The sequence below is a fragment of the Gossypium arboreum genome, chromosome 7 (assembly GCF_025698485.1).
Source record: "Gossypium arboreum isolate Shixiya-1 chromosome 7, ASM2569848v2, whole genome shotgun sequence".
Lineage (NCBI taxonomy): Eukaryota > Viridiplantae > Streptophyta > Magnoliopsida > Malvales > Malvaceae > Gossypium > Gossypium arboreum.
In genome coordinates, this window is record NC_069076.1 from 85,192,187 (window position 1) to 85,205,380 (window position 13,194).

At 33.4% G+C, this 13,194-nt stretch overlaps 2 protein-coding genes across 3 annotated transcripts; one reads left to right on the top strand and one right to left on the bottom strand.

The window, feature by feature from the left end:
- The first annotated feature begins 2,793 nt into the window (after window positions 1–2,793).
- On the top strand, window positions 2,794–7,889 carry LOC108458522 (protein SUPPRESSOR OF K(+) TRANSPORT GROWTH DEFECT 1-like). Its single transcript, XM_017757950.2, has 8 exons — window positions 2,794–3,550; window positions 5,031–5,136; window positions 6,020–6,218; window positions 6,565–6,633; window positions 6,771–6,845; window positions 7,001–7,099; window positions 7,259–7,414; window positions 7,553–7,889. Exons 1-8 carry the CDS (start codon window positions 3,067–3,069, stop codon window positions 7,676–7,678), a joined length of 1,314 nt encoding a protein of 437 aa, XP_017613439.1. The 5' UTR covers window positions 2,794–3,066; the 3' UTR covers window positions 7,679–7,889.
- A 1,615-nt stretch (window positions 7,890–9,504) lies between these two features.
- LOC108480885 (pentatricopeptide repeat-containing protein At2g27610) lies at window positions 9,505–12,947 on the bottom strand. Of its 2 annotated transcripts, XM_053030505.1 has the most exons (2): window positions 9,871–12,947; window positions 9,505–9,747 (listed from the first exon to the last, which is right to left on the bottom strand). In XM_053030505.1, exons 1-2 carry the CDS (start codon window positions 12,461–12,463, stop codon window positions 9,695–9,697), a joined length of 2,646 nt encoding a protein of 881 aa, XP_052886465.1. In that variant the 5' UTR covers window positions 12,464–12,947; the 3' UTR covers window positions 9,505–9,694. The 2 variants fall into 2 exon arrangements, with proteins under 2 accessions (XP_052886465.1, XP_017639504.1); XM_017784015.2 differs by having other exon boundaries at window positions 9,505–12,947.
- Window positions 12,948–13,194: the final 247 nt, after the last annotated feature.

Here is a 13,194-nt window from a genome sequence, read left to right on the forward strand (position 1 = left end):
TATGTCTGATTCTGTTGGGTTACACACTGAGTTTACGAAAACTCACATATATTGCCTGTTCTGGTCAGGTAATCCATAAACTTAGGCGGATCGGTGCGGCAGAGCCTCTTGGTGACCACAAATTTATAAATGGTTAATAATTATGATTTTATAATGGTTTTAAGGATTATTTTTGGAGTTTTGTAATTTATGGACTATCCGAACTGTTTGATTTTATTTTAAAATTTGGTTTTTGATTTGACTATTAATTTGCGATGGTTTACTTAAACAATGGTTTTTTGAAAATACAAACGGGATTATCAAATTATATGTTTTATGACTTCCGCTGTAACTAATGTTTTGGCAAATAAATAAATTAAACAAACATTTTCCAAAATGGATATAAACGATTCTGAACTTTGAAAACTTGAATGATTTAACGAAATGACTCCCTTTTCAAAACCAACCTTTGTGATATGTCCGGATTCAACCATAACATCTAGACCGAATTTGGGGTGTTACAGCTATTGTTGACTTTTTATATTTTTATATAAAATTAAATTGACAATGATGTGATTTGAACTTAAAGCGTTATAATTTGTAAACCTTCAACCATATAAATCAAATAATAAGTGTACCATAATCTAATATTAATATTTATTTTATAATTTTGACACTCTTCTATGTTTATAAAATATTTTTATAAGGTTTAACTCACAAATTTGTATATAAATTATATAAATTTTATTATATTGATGTTTAAACTTTTTTTTTGTCACAAGTGGTGCCTAAATTACTTTTTTTTTTCCCGAAGTTAGTACTCCTATAATAAAAAGTAATTAAATCTATTTTAAAAGAAGGCTTAAGTCATGTATTAGTACCTAATTTATATCCTTTTTCCCAAGTTTTTTCGCCACAAATAACACCGAAACTTTTCTTTCATTACCCACTTTACACCAAAATGTTATATCTGTTAAAAAGATTTTAGTTAATAATAGATTGTCATGTCATATAAACTTTGAAAATTTATATTTTTTAGTTCTTTAATTTTCTTTTACATTATTTCTCTTTTTATTTTTTTTCTTCTTCTTTTATAATGTCTAGCAATACCAGTAATGCTCAAAATGCACCATCCCGAGGTCATGTTGGCAATTTAATTATGTTTTTGAACTTCACCGTCTGCCTGCTCAACCAAATGGGAGTGAAAAAGTTCTTTCATCAGTCAAAACCAATGTTTTCAGAATTGAACAGGACTAGTCGGTCGGATTGAGAGTTGATTGATGTACTGGTTCAGAGGATGAGATTGAACTAATTGACCCATGAACCGATACAGACTGGTCGAACTGGTTTTCTCTATTTTAAAGTTTTTTTATTTATAAAATTTAAATATTTATTTGATTGAACTAGATGAATTGGCCAAACCGAGAACTGATGACCTAATTGGTTCGACTATCGATCCGATTCTAAAAATCTTGAACTAAACCATGACACCTAAAATGCTCACACTTGTAAAAGAGATTCGAGATGAGAGAAAAATAAATAAAAGAATATAAAGCAAAAGAATATATATATATATATATATATATATATTGAAGTGAAAATAATACCTTGTTTTTTTTTTGTCAAATAGCAATTTTTGATTGGTTATTTTTTAAAATAAACTTAATGATTTAATTAATTATTGAACTAATAGAGACATCAATTTGGGAAAATAGTAGGAGAAGGGATAAAAATATATAAATATTAAAATGGAAAAATGCATAATTTTTCTCATAATGTATTCAAATTTATAGTATAAAAACATTATTATTATTCATTGTGTAATTATAGATCCAACTTAAATATGTGTTAGAAAGAATACAAATTTGTATTTGATGATGGTTAAACCATGATATTATTACCCCTTCTTTATTGTATGTAAAAAAAAAACTTAAAAGCTCATGACTTTTCCGTTTGCACGAATGGCTACTATTTGCAAAAGAGTCGGTGGGATTTGGCCAACCCAATCAAGTTGGGCAGCTCTTTGCAAACATACTATTTGCAGCCATGCATCATCCTATCACATACCAACATCCTTGCAATTATGACTTTATTTTGGAATTTATATGGATGAAAAAGAATATTTACAAATCTTTTATTAAAATCAACTAACACTTTAGTTGAAATCATCTATTTTATATTGTTTTATTAAAAGAATATCATCCTATTATAAAAAGTAAAGATTTTTTGGTCATTTCCAAGGTCGTGTTTTTCAAATTAAGTTGTGGCTCGGATATTAATTCGATTAATTAGTTAATATAGTATAGATATGTAATAATTAAAATTTACAGCTTTTATCTAAATAATATAAAAAATTATTAATTACAAAAAATTATGAAAAGCAAATTAATTATGAAAATAGATATTTGTTATAATATTTTAACAAAAATACGATGATATAAAATATTTAAAGAGCTTATATATAAATTTATCGTTTTAATTAACAGCTAAAAAATACTTTAAAGTGCAGCATGACACTGTAACAGCACCAAAACTTTTAAAAGTGTAAATTGCCTCATAAATTCCAGTTATTTATTATTTTCTTTTATCCCCTTTTAACATCCAAAATGGAGAAACTTCTTTCCGGTTAGTCCAATTTTTCCTTTTTACCAAAAAGTATTTTTATAAAATTTTCTACCATATGCCTATTTTACTAAATAATATGTTATTTATACATTTTTCGGTAATTAATTATTTTTATATTATTTTAATAAAAACCCAAAATTTGCATAATAAATAAAATAATTAAAAAATTATAAATTATAAAATTTATACACTGGTATAAATTAATTTTAAGTTATGACGAAGGAACCTTCCTCGTCAAAGCCTCCTCATATGATCGATCGCAAAGAGAAAGAGGTGCAGAATAAACTTTCCCTAATTCATTGCAATTAGCATCAGCCAAATCCCTACCTTACATCCTTCCCTGTCCTCCCATCCAATCCCTAAATTTCACAATGAACAAAGAAAAAATTGATTAATTTTTCATCGATCCCATGCAATTTCTTTGAGAAAATATATCTAATACCCAGAACAAAAGAAGAAGAAATGTATAGCAATTTCAAAGAACAAGCGATAGAGTATGTGAAGCAAGCGGTCCAAGAAGACAATGCTGGGAACTATAGCAAAGCTTTCCCTTTATACATGAACGCGCTCGAGTATTTCAAGACCCATTTGAAATACGAGAAGAACCCCAAAATTAGGGAGGCTATTACCCAGAAATTCACCGAGTATTTACGCCGTGCCGAGGAGATCCGTACCGTTCTCGATGAAGGTGGGCCTGGACCGGCTACTAATGGGGGCGCTGCTGTTGCCACTCGCCCCAAAAGTAAGCCCAAGGATGGTAGCGGCGGAGGGGAAGGAGGTGATGGGGAGGATCCCGATCAGGCTAAGTTGAGAGCTGGGCTTGATTCGGCTATTATTAGGGAAAAGCCTAATATTAAGTGGAATGATGTGGCTGGGTTAGAAAGTGCTAAGCAGGCTTTGCAAGAAGCTGTTATTTTGCCAGTCAAATTTCCTCAATTTTTTACTGGTTAGTTTTTCTTGGGGGATTTTGTTATTGATTTTCTGAGGATGGTTTGAGTGTACTTATATAAAACTGGTGGCTTTAGGTGGCTTTTAGTATTTACTAATTGACAATGAAATGGTTAAATTTTTTATTGCTGAATTATCCAGGAATTTTATGTTATTTGCGGTTACTTGGTAGGAGTGGTTAAGGATTTTTCTTAACTATAAAATTATTGACTTTTTTCTAATTTCTTCAATTGGAAGAGCATAGTGAAATGGTTTCTTGTTGATTGTGGAACTGTTAAGAAATTTATTCCTTTTGGTGATATTATTTAGATACCATGCAATCTTGGTGTTGATATTTGATATTGTTAGGACAAACAAGCCTGTTTCTTTAAGTTGATTGTAGTAATGGAGAGTGCCTAATCTTGTTGCATTGTCAATTAATTGTCACAAATTTCCTTTGCTTGAGTTTGTTAGTCTTAAATGTGAATAGCAGATTTTAGTTTTTCTGTTTTTTAAGTACCTATGGCACACTGCATGCGAATATAGCTCCTGTTAATTTCTATTGGACTGTTGAAGGCAGAGAGACTTTAGCAAATCATTGATATGGCTACTTGTGCTGTGTCTTGCTGTCATTTTCATAGGCAGTATTTGAACTGATTCCTTGAATATCACAAGCATCAAGGCTAGATTTTTGCTCACTAGTAAACCATATGATGATCTTGAGTGAGTTAATTTGACAAAGCATAGTTGCACATTTGAAACCAATTATTTTGCTGTTGTGTTGCTAATCTAATGATCATAGCTGTTAAGTGACAATGGCCATACAAACATCATTGTCATTGTCATCACTTCGTGATCATCATCATCTTCTTCACTTCTTGTAAAACTTAAATGTGACAAACAACCTTTGACGTCACCTTGCTAATATTTGCTTGCTACCTCTATTAGTGTCAATTTTATCTTATAGAACCTGTTGCTTGGCTGCTTGCATGGTCACAGACTCCCTCATTTGGAGTTAGCAGCATTGCCATTTCAATCAGATGGGCTAATTTGGTTTTGACAGTCTTAAGTTTTTAAATATATTTTACGGTTCCATTATAATTTTCTTGTAGGATTTGTTGGATTCACCTTAAAACTTGTCTTGTAACTCATTTCATTTGCTGTCTGACTGAAATTTTGTTCCCTCTTATGATATGGAGTTAAACAAAGTGGTATCGAGCTTGCAATATGGTAGGAATAGAGCTCTATCATTAACCTGTCCATATATTTTCCTACCTTTTCTAGTATTGGCCTTGCTAGAGTATTGAGTTGGTAAGATTTGAACTGCTTTTGTATTATGTTTGCTCGAACTGTAGTTGGGATGTGGAGTAGCAAATCACTAAATAAAATCTTTTTTTGATTTAGCTTCTTTTTCAATTCTATTTATTGTCATTTAAACATTAGATATGCTGGGATACAATTGGATTAATTTTGTTAAAATTTTCCTACTTCTCTTTCAGGAAAGAGAAGGCCATGGAGAGCTTTTCTGTTGTATGGGCCACCCGGGACTGGTAAGTCATACTTGGCCAAGGCTGTTGCAACTGAAGCAGACTCTACATTTTTTAGGTAATATATACTTCCATATTTGAATACTTTATCTGCCCATAACAAGAATTTGAAACCTTTTTATACTTTTTTCAAATAAAAATTTAGGCACATATTGAATCATGAAAACAATGGGGAAAAAGGTCACCTCTAACATGTTTGATGATGATGTGTCATCTACCCTTTCTCTGTGATGCAGCCACCACTTTCCTTTTTATCTGGAGAAAGGGAAAGGTGGCAGTAGTGAAGACCCCAATAAATGCATCACTGGATTGCAATGGCAAAGTGTTGGCAGTGTTGAGAACTTGTGGTTATGTACTGCAAGTTTCCCCACCTTTCTTAATTCCATGTTTGTTCTGTTAAGTGAAATTTACATCCGCTGTGCTTGGGAAGTTATGTGTGAACCATTTTATGATATCTAACACCACAAAAGGTTGATGCAGTCATTGTAGTGCTCCATTTTATGTGATTTTATTTCAACAATCCGGGATTCTGTATATCATGCATTCTAGTGATTGTCATTCAGGAACAGATTACAAGTTACAGTTCCTTCAACCTTAGTTTATTTTGTACTATATTGAGTTTATATTAGTCGAGAAGGTTCTAGGTTTTTAGGTCTTTTATTGGAATCTAAGTTGATTATTTGCTTGTAGTTTCTGTCATGAAACTGAATCATAGTAAGTTATGGAATAATCTAGGAATTTTTATAAGGACCAATCAGATGTGTATATTTCTCTTGGTTTTTTTTTTTTAATTTATTTTTAATATGTAATTATGAACATTTTGTTTATTGAGCATGGATGCCTAATATCCCTTTGTTCTGTTTATGTGCATGTATTATGGATAGGCTTCTGGTTGTTTCTGTTTTAAAATTTAATCTCTTTTCCTTTTTCTTTTCTGCTAGTGTTTCTTCATCGGACCTTGTCTCAAAGTGGATGGGGGAAAGCGAAAAGCTAGTTTCAAACCTTTTTCAGATGGCTCGTGACAGTGCACCATCCATCATATTCATTGATGAAATAGATTCCTTGTGTGGACAGCGTGGTGAGGGCAATGAGAGTGAAGCATCAAGACGTATCAAAACTGAACTTTTGGTGCAGATGCAGGTATGTCAGCGTGGTGAAATTGCTAAGAAGAGTTTTAAAGTTTCTTTGCCAGAAGCTATTCAAGAAATTATTTTCCTTTCCAAAATCTTATATATTTAGAAAGACTAAGTTTATATTGTTTAGAAATTATTTAAATATTATGCAAGATATTTTTTTTCCTGCTAGATTCTGCAGTATGCTAGCATCTTTATCCTAAAATTTTGAGAACCTCCATGATGGCGTGTTTGTATTTTGATGGTGCTCATGTCGCATTTACACCCATGCCAGATTGTGACACATAGCTATTGTTTCCTTCCAAGATTTTTAGCTTAATGAATGAATTTTTTTTACCTTGTTTATGTTTTAGGGCGTTGGAAATAATGATCAGAAAGTCCTAGTGCTTGCAGCAACAAATACTCCTTACGCGCTTGATCAGGTAAAGGGGAATAGGATGTTGTTAATGAGCATCCTTAGGGGGCACTCTTGTTAACATCTAATGCATTGAAAACGATAAATAAAGTTGTTCGTATTGAATTGGTAATGAATTCTTTTACTAATAAATTGTTCATATAGGCCATCCGCCGGCGTTTTGATAAGCGTATTTACATACCTCTTCCAGATTTGAAGGCTCGGCAACATATGTTCAAAGTACTTGACCTTTCCCTTAACATTGTCCTTCAAAATATTGTGAAAAAAAGAGAGAAGAAAATGCTTGTTTTTTTGTCTTTTTTCATAATAGAATCATTAAATCACTTTTGTTTCTTGACATGGCTGCCATGTTTTGGTAAAATAAATTATGACAGGTGCATCTGGGTGATACTCCCCACAACTTGACTGAAAATGATTTTGAAAGCTTAGCTCATCGGACGGATGGGTTTTCAGGGTCAGACATATCTGTTTGTGTAAGTGCAACAACTATATGGAACATTTGAATATTTTCTCTTCATTTATCTTTCTTCTTCTTCATTCTATGAGTTCTATCTTGGATGCGAGTTTTACTATGAAGGGCCAATACGGAGTAGGTCACTTTTGCACTTCTTTACTTGTCTCTGTCTTGACAGGTTAAGGATGTTCTTTTTGAACCTGTTCGTAAAACCCAAGATGCCATGTTTTTCTTCAAGACACCTGATGATATGTGGATGCCATGTGGACTAAAGCAACCAGGTGCTGTCCAAATTACTATGCAGGAATTGGCTGCCAAAGGACTTGCGGCACAGGTATGGAGTTGCTTGAGATAGAAAGTATTTGAGTATTAACCTTTGTGTTCCTATGCTTCTCATTGCTGTTGGAGATTCTCTTAATGTTGTGATTTTTGAAGTAATTAAATAGCTATTGGCTGATTAATGCCATTGCAGATTCTTCCACCTCCTATTTCAAGATCAGATTTTGACAAGGTGCTTGCAAGACAGAGGCCAACAGTGAGCAAAGCTGATCTTGAGGTCCATGAAAGATTTACAAATGAGTTCGGAGAGGAAGGTTGATAGATTTAATGTAACTTTTCACATTGATCTACACTAGTTGTAAGTGCAAACACTGTATTTTATTTATAACTTCTGGATCATCGAATGAATGTTTGACACAATCCGAATCTCCTGTTTATACAGTGTAAATAAGATTATAAGGAATTTGGCTTATAACGCATGAATATGATCTGTACCCTTTTTCTGCAATATAATTTTCTGGTTTTTGAAATGATCTGAATTTTGAGGTAAGCATTTGGAGTATTTACTGTACTACTTGCTGGCCTACCAGTTGGGTGTATGGGCTGGTTTGGAGTGGAAAGAGAGGTGAAAGTGTATACTTCTGAATGTGATTTATGAATGGCCTCTACTTTTCATATTATTTTTGGCTTTGATGCAGAATATTGAACTCTATGAACTCTCTTTACTTTATAAAATTGGTGCTTAATGGTTCTGAGTCACAACTCTTCAAGTTTCCCTCATCTTTTTTACTTGGTTTGGGTGTAATTTTCAATGTTCATAACCTGAAGATTGGTTCAATTCTTTTAATGACTGCTGTTTTTGGGATCCAAAAATCACATGAAGGGCATTGTTTTACATGCATAATACAACACATCTTTGGATGCCCTAAAATAAAAGTGAAATTTGATCATTTCATCAAGCAATATTGAAGCTTTACCTAATCAAATATAATCTATCATTTTCCTTTGAGGATGCCAAAATTTATAACTAGTGGACTTTACATCGTTTTTCAGTTCATGTGGTTGGATGATAGCAAGTCGATGCCCTAAATGAATGGTAAAACAAAAAATGGCTTGGAAAGAAAATAAAGGAATAAGCACTCAGGGAGGTCTATGTAGTATATTATTCAGGGTCTCAAAATAAATCGGGTAATTTAGTTCTTATTCTATTACAAAGTAAAAAGAACAGTTAACGATTTTCATTACTAAATTGTTATAAGTAATTTAATCCATAGGAATAAATAAGGATAAGTGAATACAAATACAATTAAGAAAATATCTAAAATAAAATAATAAAAATATTATATAAAATTCTAAATATTATGAAAATTCAGAAAAATAGAAAAATAAAAGTTAATAAACATTTCTAAATTCTAAATAAAGAAATTATAAGTACAAAAAAGTCTTTAAAGATTTTTTAATTTTATTTTTTAAAATAATTTTTGTTATTTTGATGTTGTATAGATTTTCTAAGATTTGTTTTTTTTCTCAAAATTTTGGAATTAATTATTAATTATCATTAAAATTTTAGAATATTTTCTAAGTTATATGAATACTATATAATGTTTTATTTTAAAAAGTTTAAGCAATTCTGCATTTACAAATTATTTTTTCACATTGCAATTAGTTTTTTTTTCTTTTGGGCACATTAAATTTTGTTAACAAAAATAATTTAGTCCACTTCAACTATATTTATTTGTTCAATTTTAAATATTATAAAGATTAAATTGACCCATTTATTTTGAGAAAGATTAAATACTTTCCGACCTACATTGATCTTCTAGGTATTTAATCTAAAAATAAATCCGAACTCCCTTAATTAGTCTGGTAGCTAAGGACTGTTCACCCTTATAACCCATCCAGGTCTGAACGTCCATGGGAGCAGTGGAAAACTCCCTTTGAATGTGATTGTTAAAAAAAAATTAAAACTCGAAGTCAAGTTTGGGATTCCTCCTTCAGTTGAAGTTTCCGTTGATGTAATTGCGAGGGCCTCGTTTACTTTAGTAATGAAGTGCAGGTATTGCATCTTAACAACATATCAGAGTGTCGGACATGGATATGCTATCATTGTCGAAAGAGTCTATGTGACAGAGGATGAAATCCTGATTTATACCAATGAAAACAATACATTCACAATTACTAAAAGTATCAACAATCAGGAAATAACAAAAGCACGAGAGCGACTCAAATGAATTGTCACTTGCCTCGTCAAACATGTTCACTGAATGCAAAATCAGGAACGCACGCAACCGTCACTTTGCCTCTGATAAATGTAAGCCTTACTGCTCAGCAACCATCACTCTACCATGGCAGACTCGTATGCATATAAATAGGGTTGAATTGCCATCCCTAGCACATGAGATATATGTTATATTTCTGCCCTTTGTTGCAGCTAGATGAATGGAGTAACACTTCGGAAGTTGCAAGCTGCAACGATAGTTGGTTACCAGTAATCACCACAAGAACAGCTACCTGCTTTGAAGTGGTGGAACCGGTTTGTATCCCTAACAACTATATCTCTTCCTTCAATCAGTGATATTAACTTAATAACAGTGTGACAGTCTCCGCATACTCTAAGGTTCTTAACGATCTGAAGTGCTGTTCTGGGAGGAGTAGCAATCAACCCGAAAGCAATAGCCAGTCTCTCACTGTGTTGAGACAGGATGGTTTCTTTATCTTCATCTGCAATGTCCTGAAGTACATGATCAGTATCAGGTTGATACCCCATGTCCTTCAGTCGCATTTTTAGCTCATCAAGTTTTGAATAAATTTGATATGACATGGGATGAGAATGATCAGAGGCCAAGAATGAGTGAGTCTTGTTCTTAACTTCAATCCAGCTGTAACCAGCCTCCTTTTTCACTTTTCTCTGGTCCATCAATTTCCTCACATTCCTTCTTTCGTGCCAATTTCCTGCAGCAGCATAAATATTGGAGAGCAGAACATATGCAGCTGAATCTTGTGGCTGAAGTGAAATAAGCTGTTCTGCAGCAAGTTTCCCGAGCTCTAAATTGCGATGAACACGGCTGGCAGCCAAGAGAGTTCGCCAGACAGTTGCACCAGCAGGGAACGGCATCATGTTAATGATATCCATGGCCTTGTCAAGCATGCCTGCTCGGCTATATAGATCAACCATGCAAGAATACAGCTGCATTGTTGGAGAAATACGGTGTTTTTCTATCATCACATTGAAGTACCTTTCACCTTCGTCCACTAATCCAGCATGACTACAGGCAGAAATGACACCAATAAATGTTATATCATCCATTTCCATGTTTTCTCTTCGCATTTCCTCAAATATCTCAAGAGCTTTCTTTGCATGACCATGCTGTGCATATCCAGAGATCATTGAGTTCCATGACGTGAGATCTCTTTCCTGCTGCCTCCTAAAAACTTGATATGCATTATCTATATTCCCTCTCTTAGCATACATGGTAATAAGAGCACTACAGACACATAAAGCATCACTTAATTTTGATTTGATTGACCATGCATGAAACTGCTTTCCCTGTTCGAACGGTGCTGTAGGTGATGCACAGGCATTTATAACACTCGAAAAGGTGAATTCATTAGGTTTAATCCCCTCCTTTACCAGCTGCATGAAAATATTGGTAGCTCCCTCAGAGTCTCCTATTTGAGCATAACCAGCTAGCATTGCAGACCATGCAACAATGTCCCTCTCATCAATTTGTTCGAAAGCTTTAGCAGCTTCCTCAATATTTCCCAGCTTAACATAAGCATCTAAAATAGCAGTTCCAACGGACGGCGACTTCTCATAATTAGCTTTGATTGCTTGTGCATGTATTTGGAAAGGAGAAACAGCTGGTTGAGCTGTAAGGATGGTAGAATAAGTAAAATCGTTTGGTTTAACACCTTCCTTGTTCATTAAACAAAAAAGTTTAACTGACTCTTGAATTTCACCGTTCTGCAGATGTCCACTGATCATGGCTGTCCAAGATACAACATTTTGAGCTTCATGCATTGTTGAGAACAACTTGAATGCATCGTTGATTTCGCTACACTTACTGTAAGCCACCATAAGTGCAGTTTTGATTTTAGGGTCGAAATTAAAACCATCTTTCAAAACTCGACAATGAAGCTGCCTTGTAAAACCCAATTCCTTACGATTAGCACATAACTTAATAAGAGGAATAAAAGTCATTTGAGTAAACTTAACACCAGCAAGCCTCATATCGTAAAATGTTTCGAGAGCTGCGAAATCAAGCCCATTTGTTACAAAACCAGAAATCATACAATTCCATGTCACAGCATTCTTGGTTGCCATACCATCAAAAACAAGTCTAGCATCTTTACCCATCCCTGACCTCAAATACATACTAATCAAAGAATTGGACACAAAAGTTACTGTCTTGAAACCCAACTTTACAATCAAACAATGAACTTGAACACCCTTCTCTACCATCCCTTCAGACGCCAAAGCTCCAAGAACAGCCGCAAAGGTATATGGATTGGGTTTTATCCCTTCCATTTGCATTGTCAGAAACAATTCTAAAACTTCCTCATTCATTCCATTCTGTGCATAGCCTCCAAGCAATGAAGTCCAAGAAACCACATTTCTTTCCCCCATATGATCAAAAACTCTCCTACCATCTTCCACATTCTCTGTTTTCATATACATATCTAAAAGAGAAGTCCCTACACTGACATCCTCAAGTAACCCAAGTTTCAAGCATTGGCAATGAACTTGTCTTCCAGCTATGACATTAAACAAACATCCACAGACCTTCAAAACACAGGATAAGGTCGATCCATCGACTGGTAAACCAAAACTATGAATACCCAAAAAGAGATTTAGAGCTTCCTTGTTGTTGTTATTGCGAGAGTAGTCAAAAAGCAAACCGTTGCATTGGGCAAGGTCTGGTTGAGGACTTTTTTCAAACAGGTGAGGAGTGTGCCGTAAAGAAGCAGATTCAACACAAAGCTTTGGAGGTTGAGGGATCGACGCATTGGTTTGGAAAACGGAGAGAAATTTGTGGAATGGGTTGTTGAGAGTTTTGAGGAGTTGTTTTGCTTGATTTCTCGTAAGAGAGAGGCTTGACGTCATGCTAACCGAGGTTTTAATTCAAAATTGTTAAAAACCATACTACTATACTATACTGCACATATAGAGCAAATTAGACCCTAACGCCAAAATCAAAAGACTAAAAGTGAGGTTTGAATGGTAGAATTCATGGAAGGGCATTGGAGTTTCCAATGTTTAATACAGAAGGAAAAAAGGCAAAGAGTGTCATCAACCTATTTCTTTTTAATATTTATGTTGTCTTTAATGTTGATACCTATGTTCGTTCTCTATTCAGAATTTATAGTCAAGCACTTGTTGATTAATGAGATTGTTTATAGTTTAGATACACTAACATATCATATTGTCCACTTGTCGTAACTTCAAAATTATATGCTTGAAAAAAAGGGATGAAAACGTAAATCTTCGTTCGGTTACTTAGTGTGACATAGATATAAAATAAATAATAATTAGTACAAATTTAAATTTAAAACTAAAATGATAAGTAAAAATTCTTATAAAAAAATAATTTCTCTTTAAAATAAGCAAAAGAAAAAAAGTCATTATGTTTTTCCATAACAAGTCATGGGTGGCTAAAATATACTAAATGAAATTAGTGTACGTCAGCGTCTTAGCTTTAGGATAAAGCACTGATTAAATTTTTTTATACAATATCTGGGTTTTAATTAAATTCGATATTAAATTAGATCAAACTCTTAAATGAGAAGTAAAATTCTCTTTAAGGTTATTTAATTCTTCCACAATATTCTAATTCA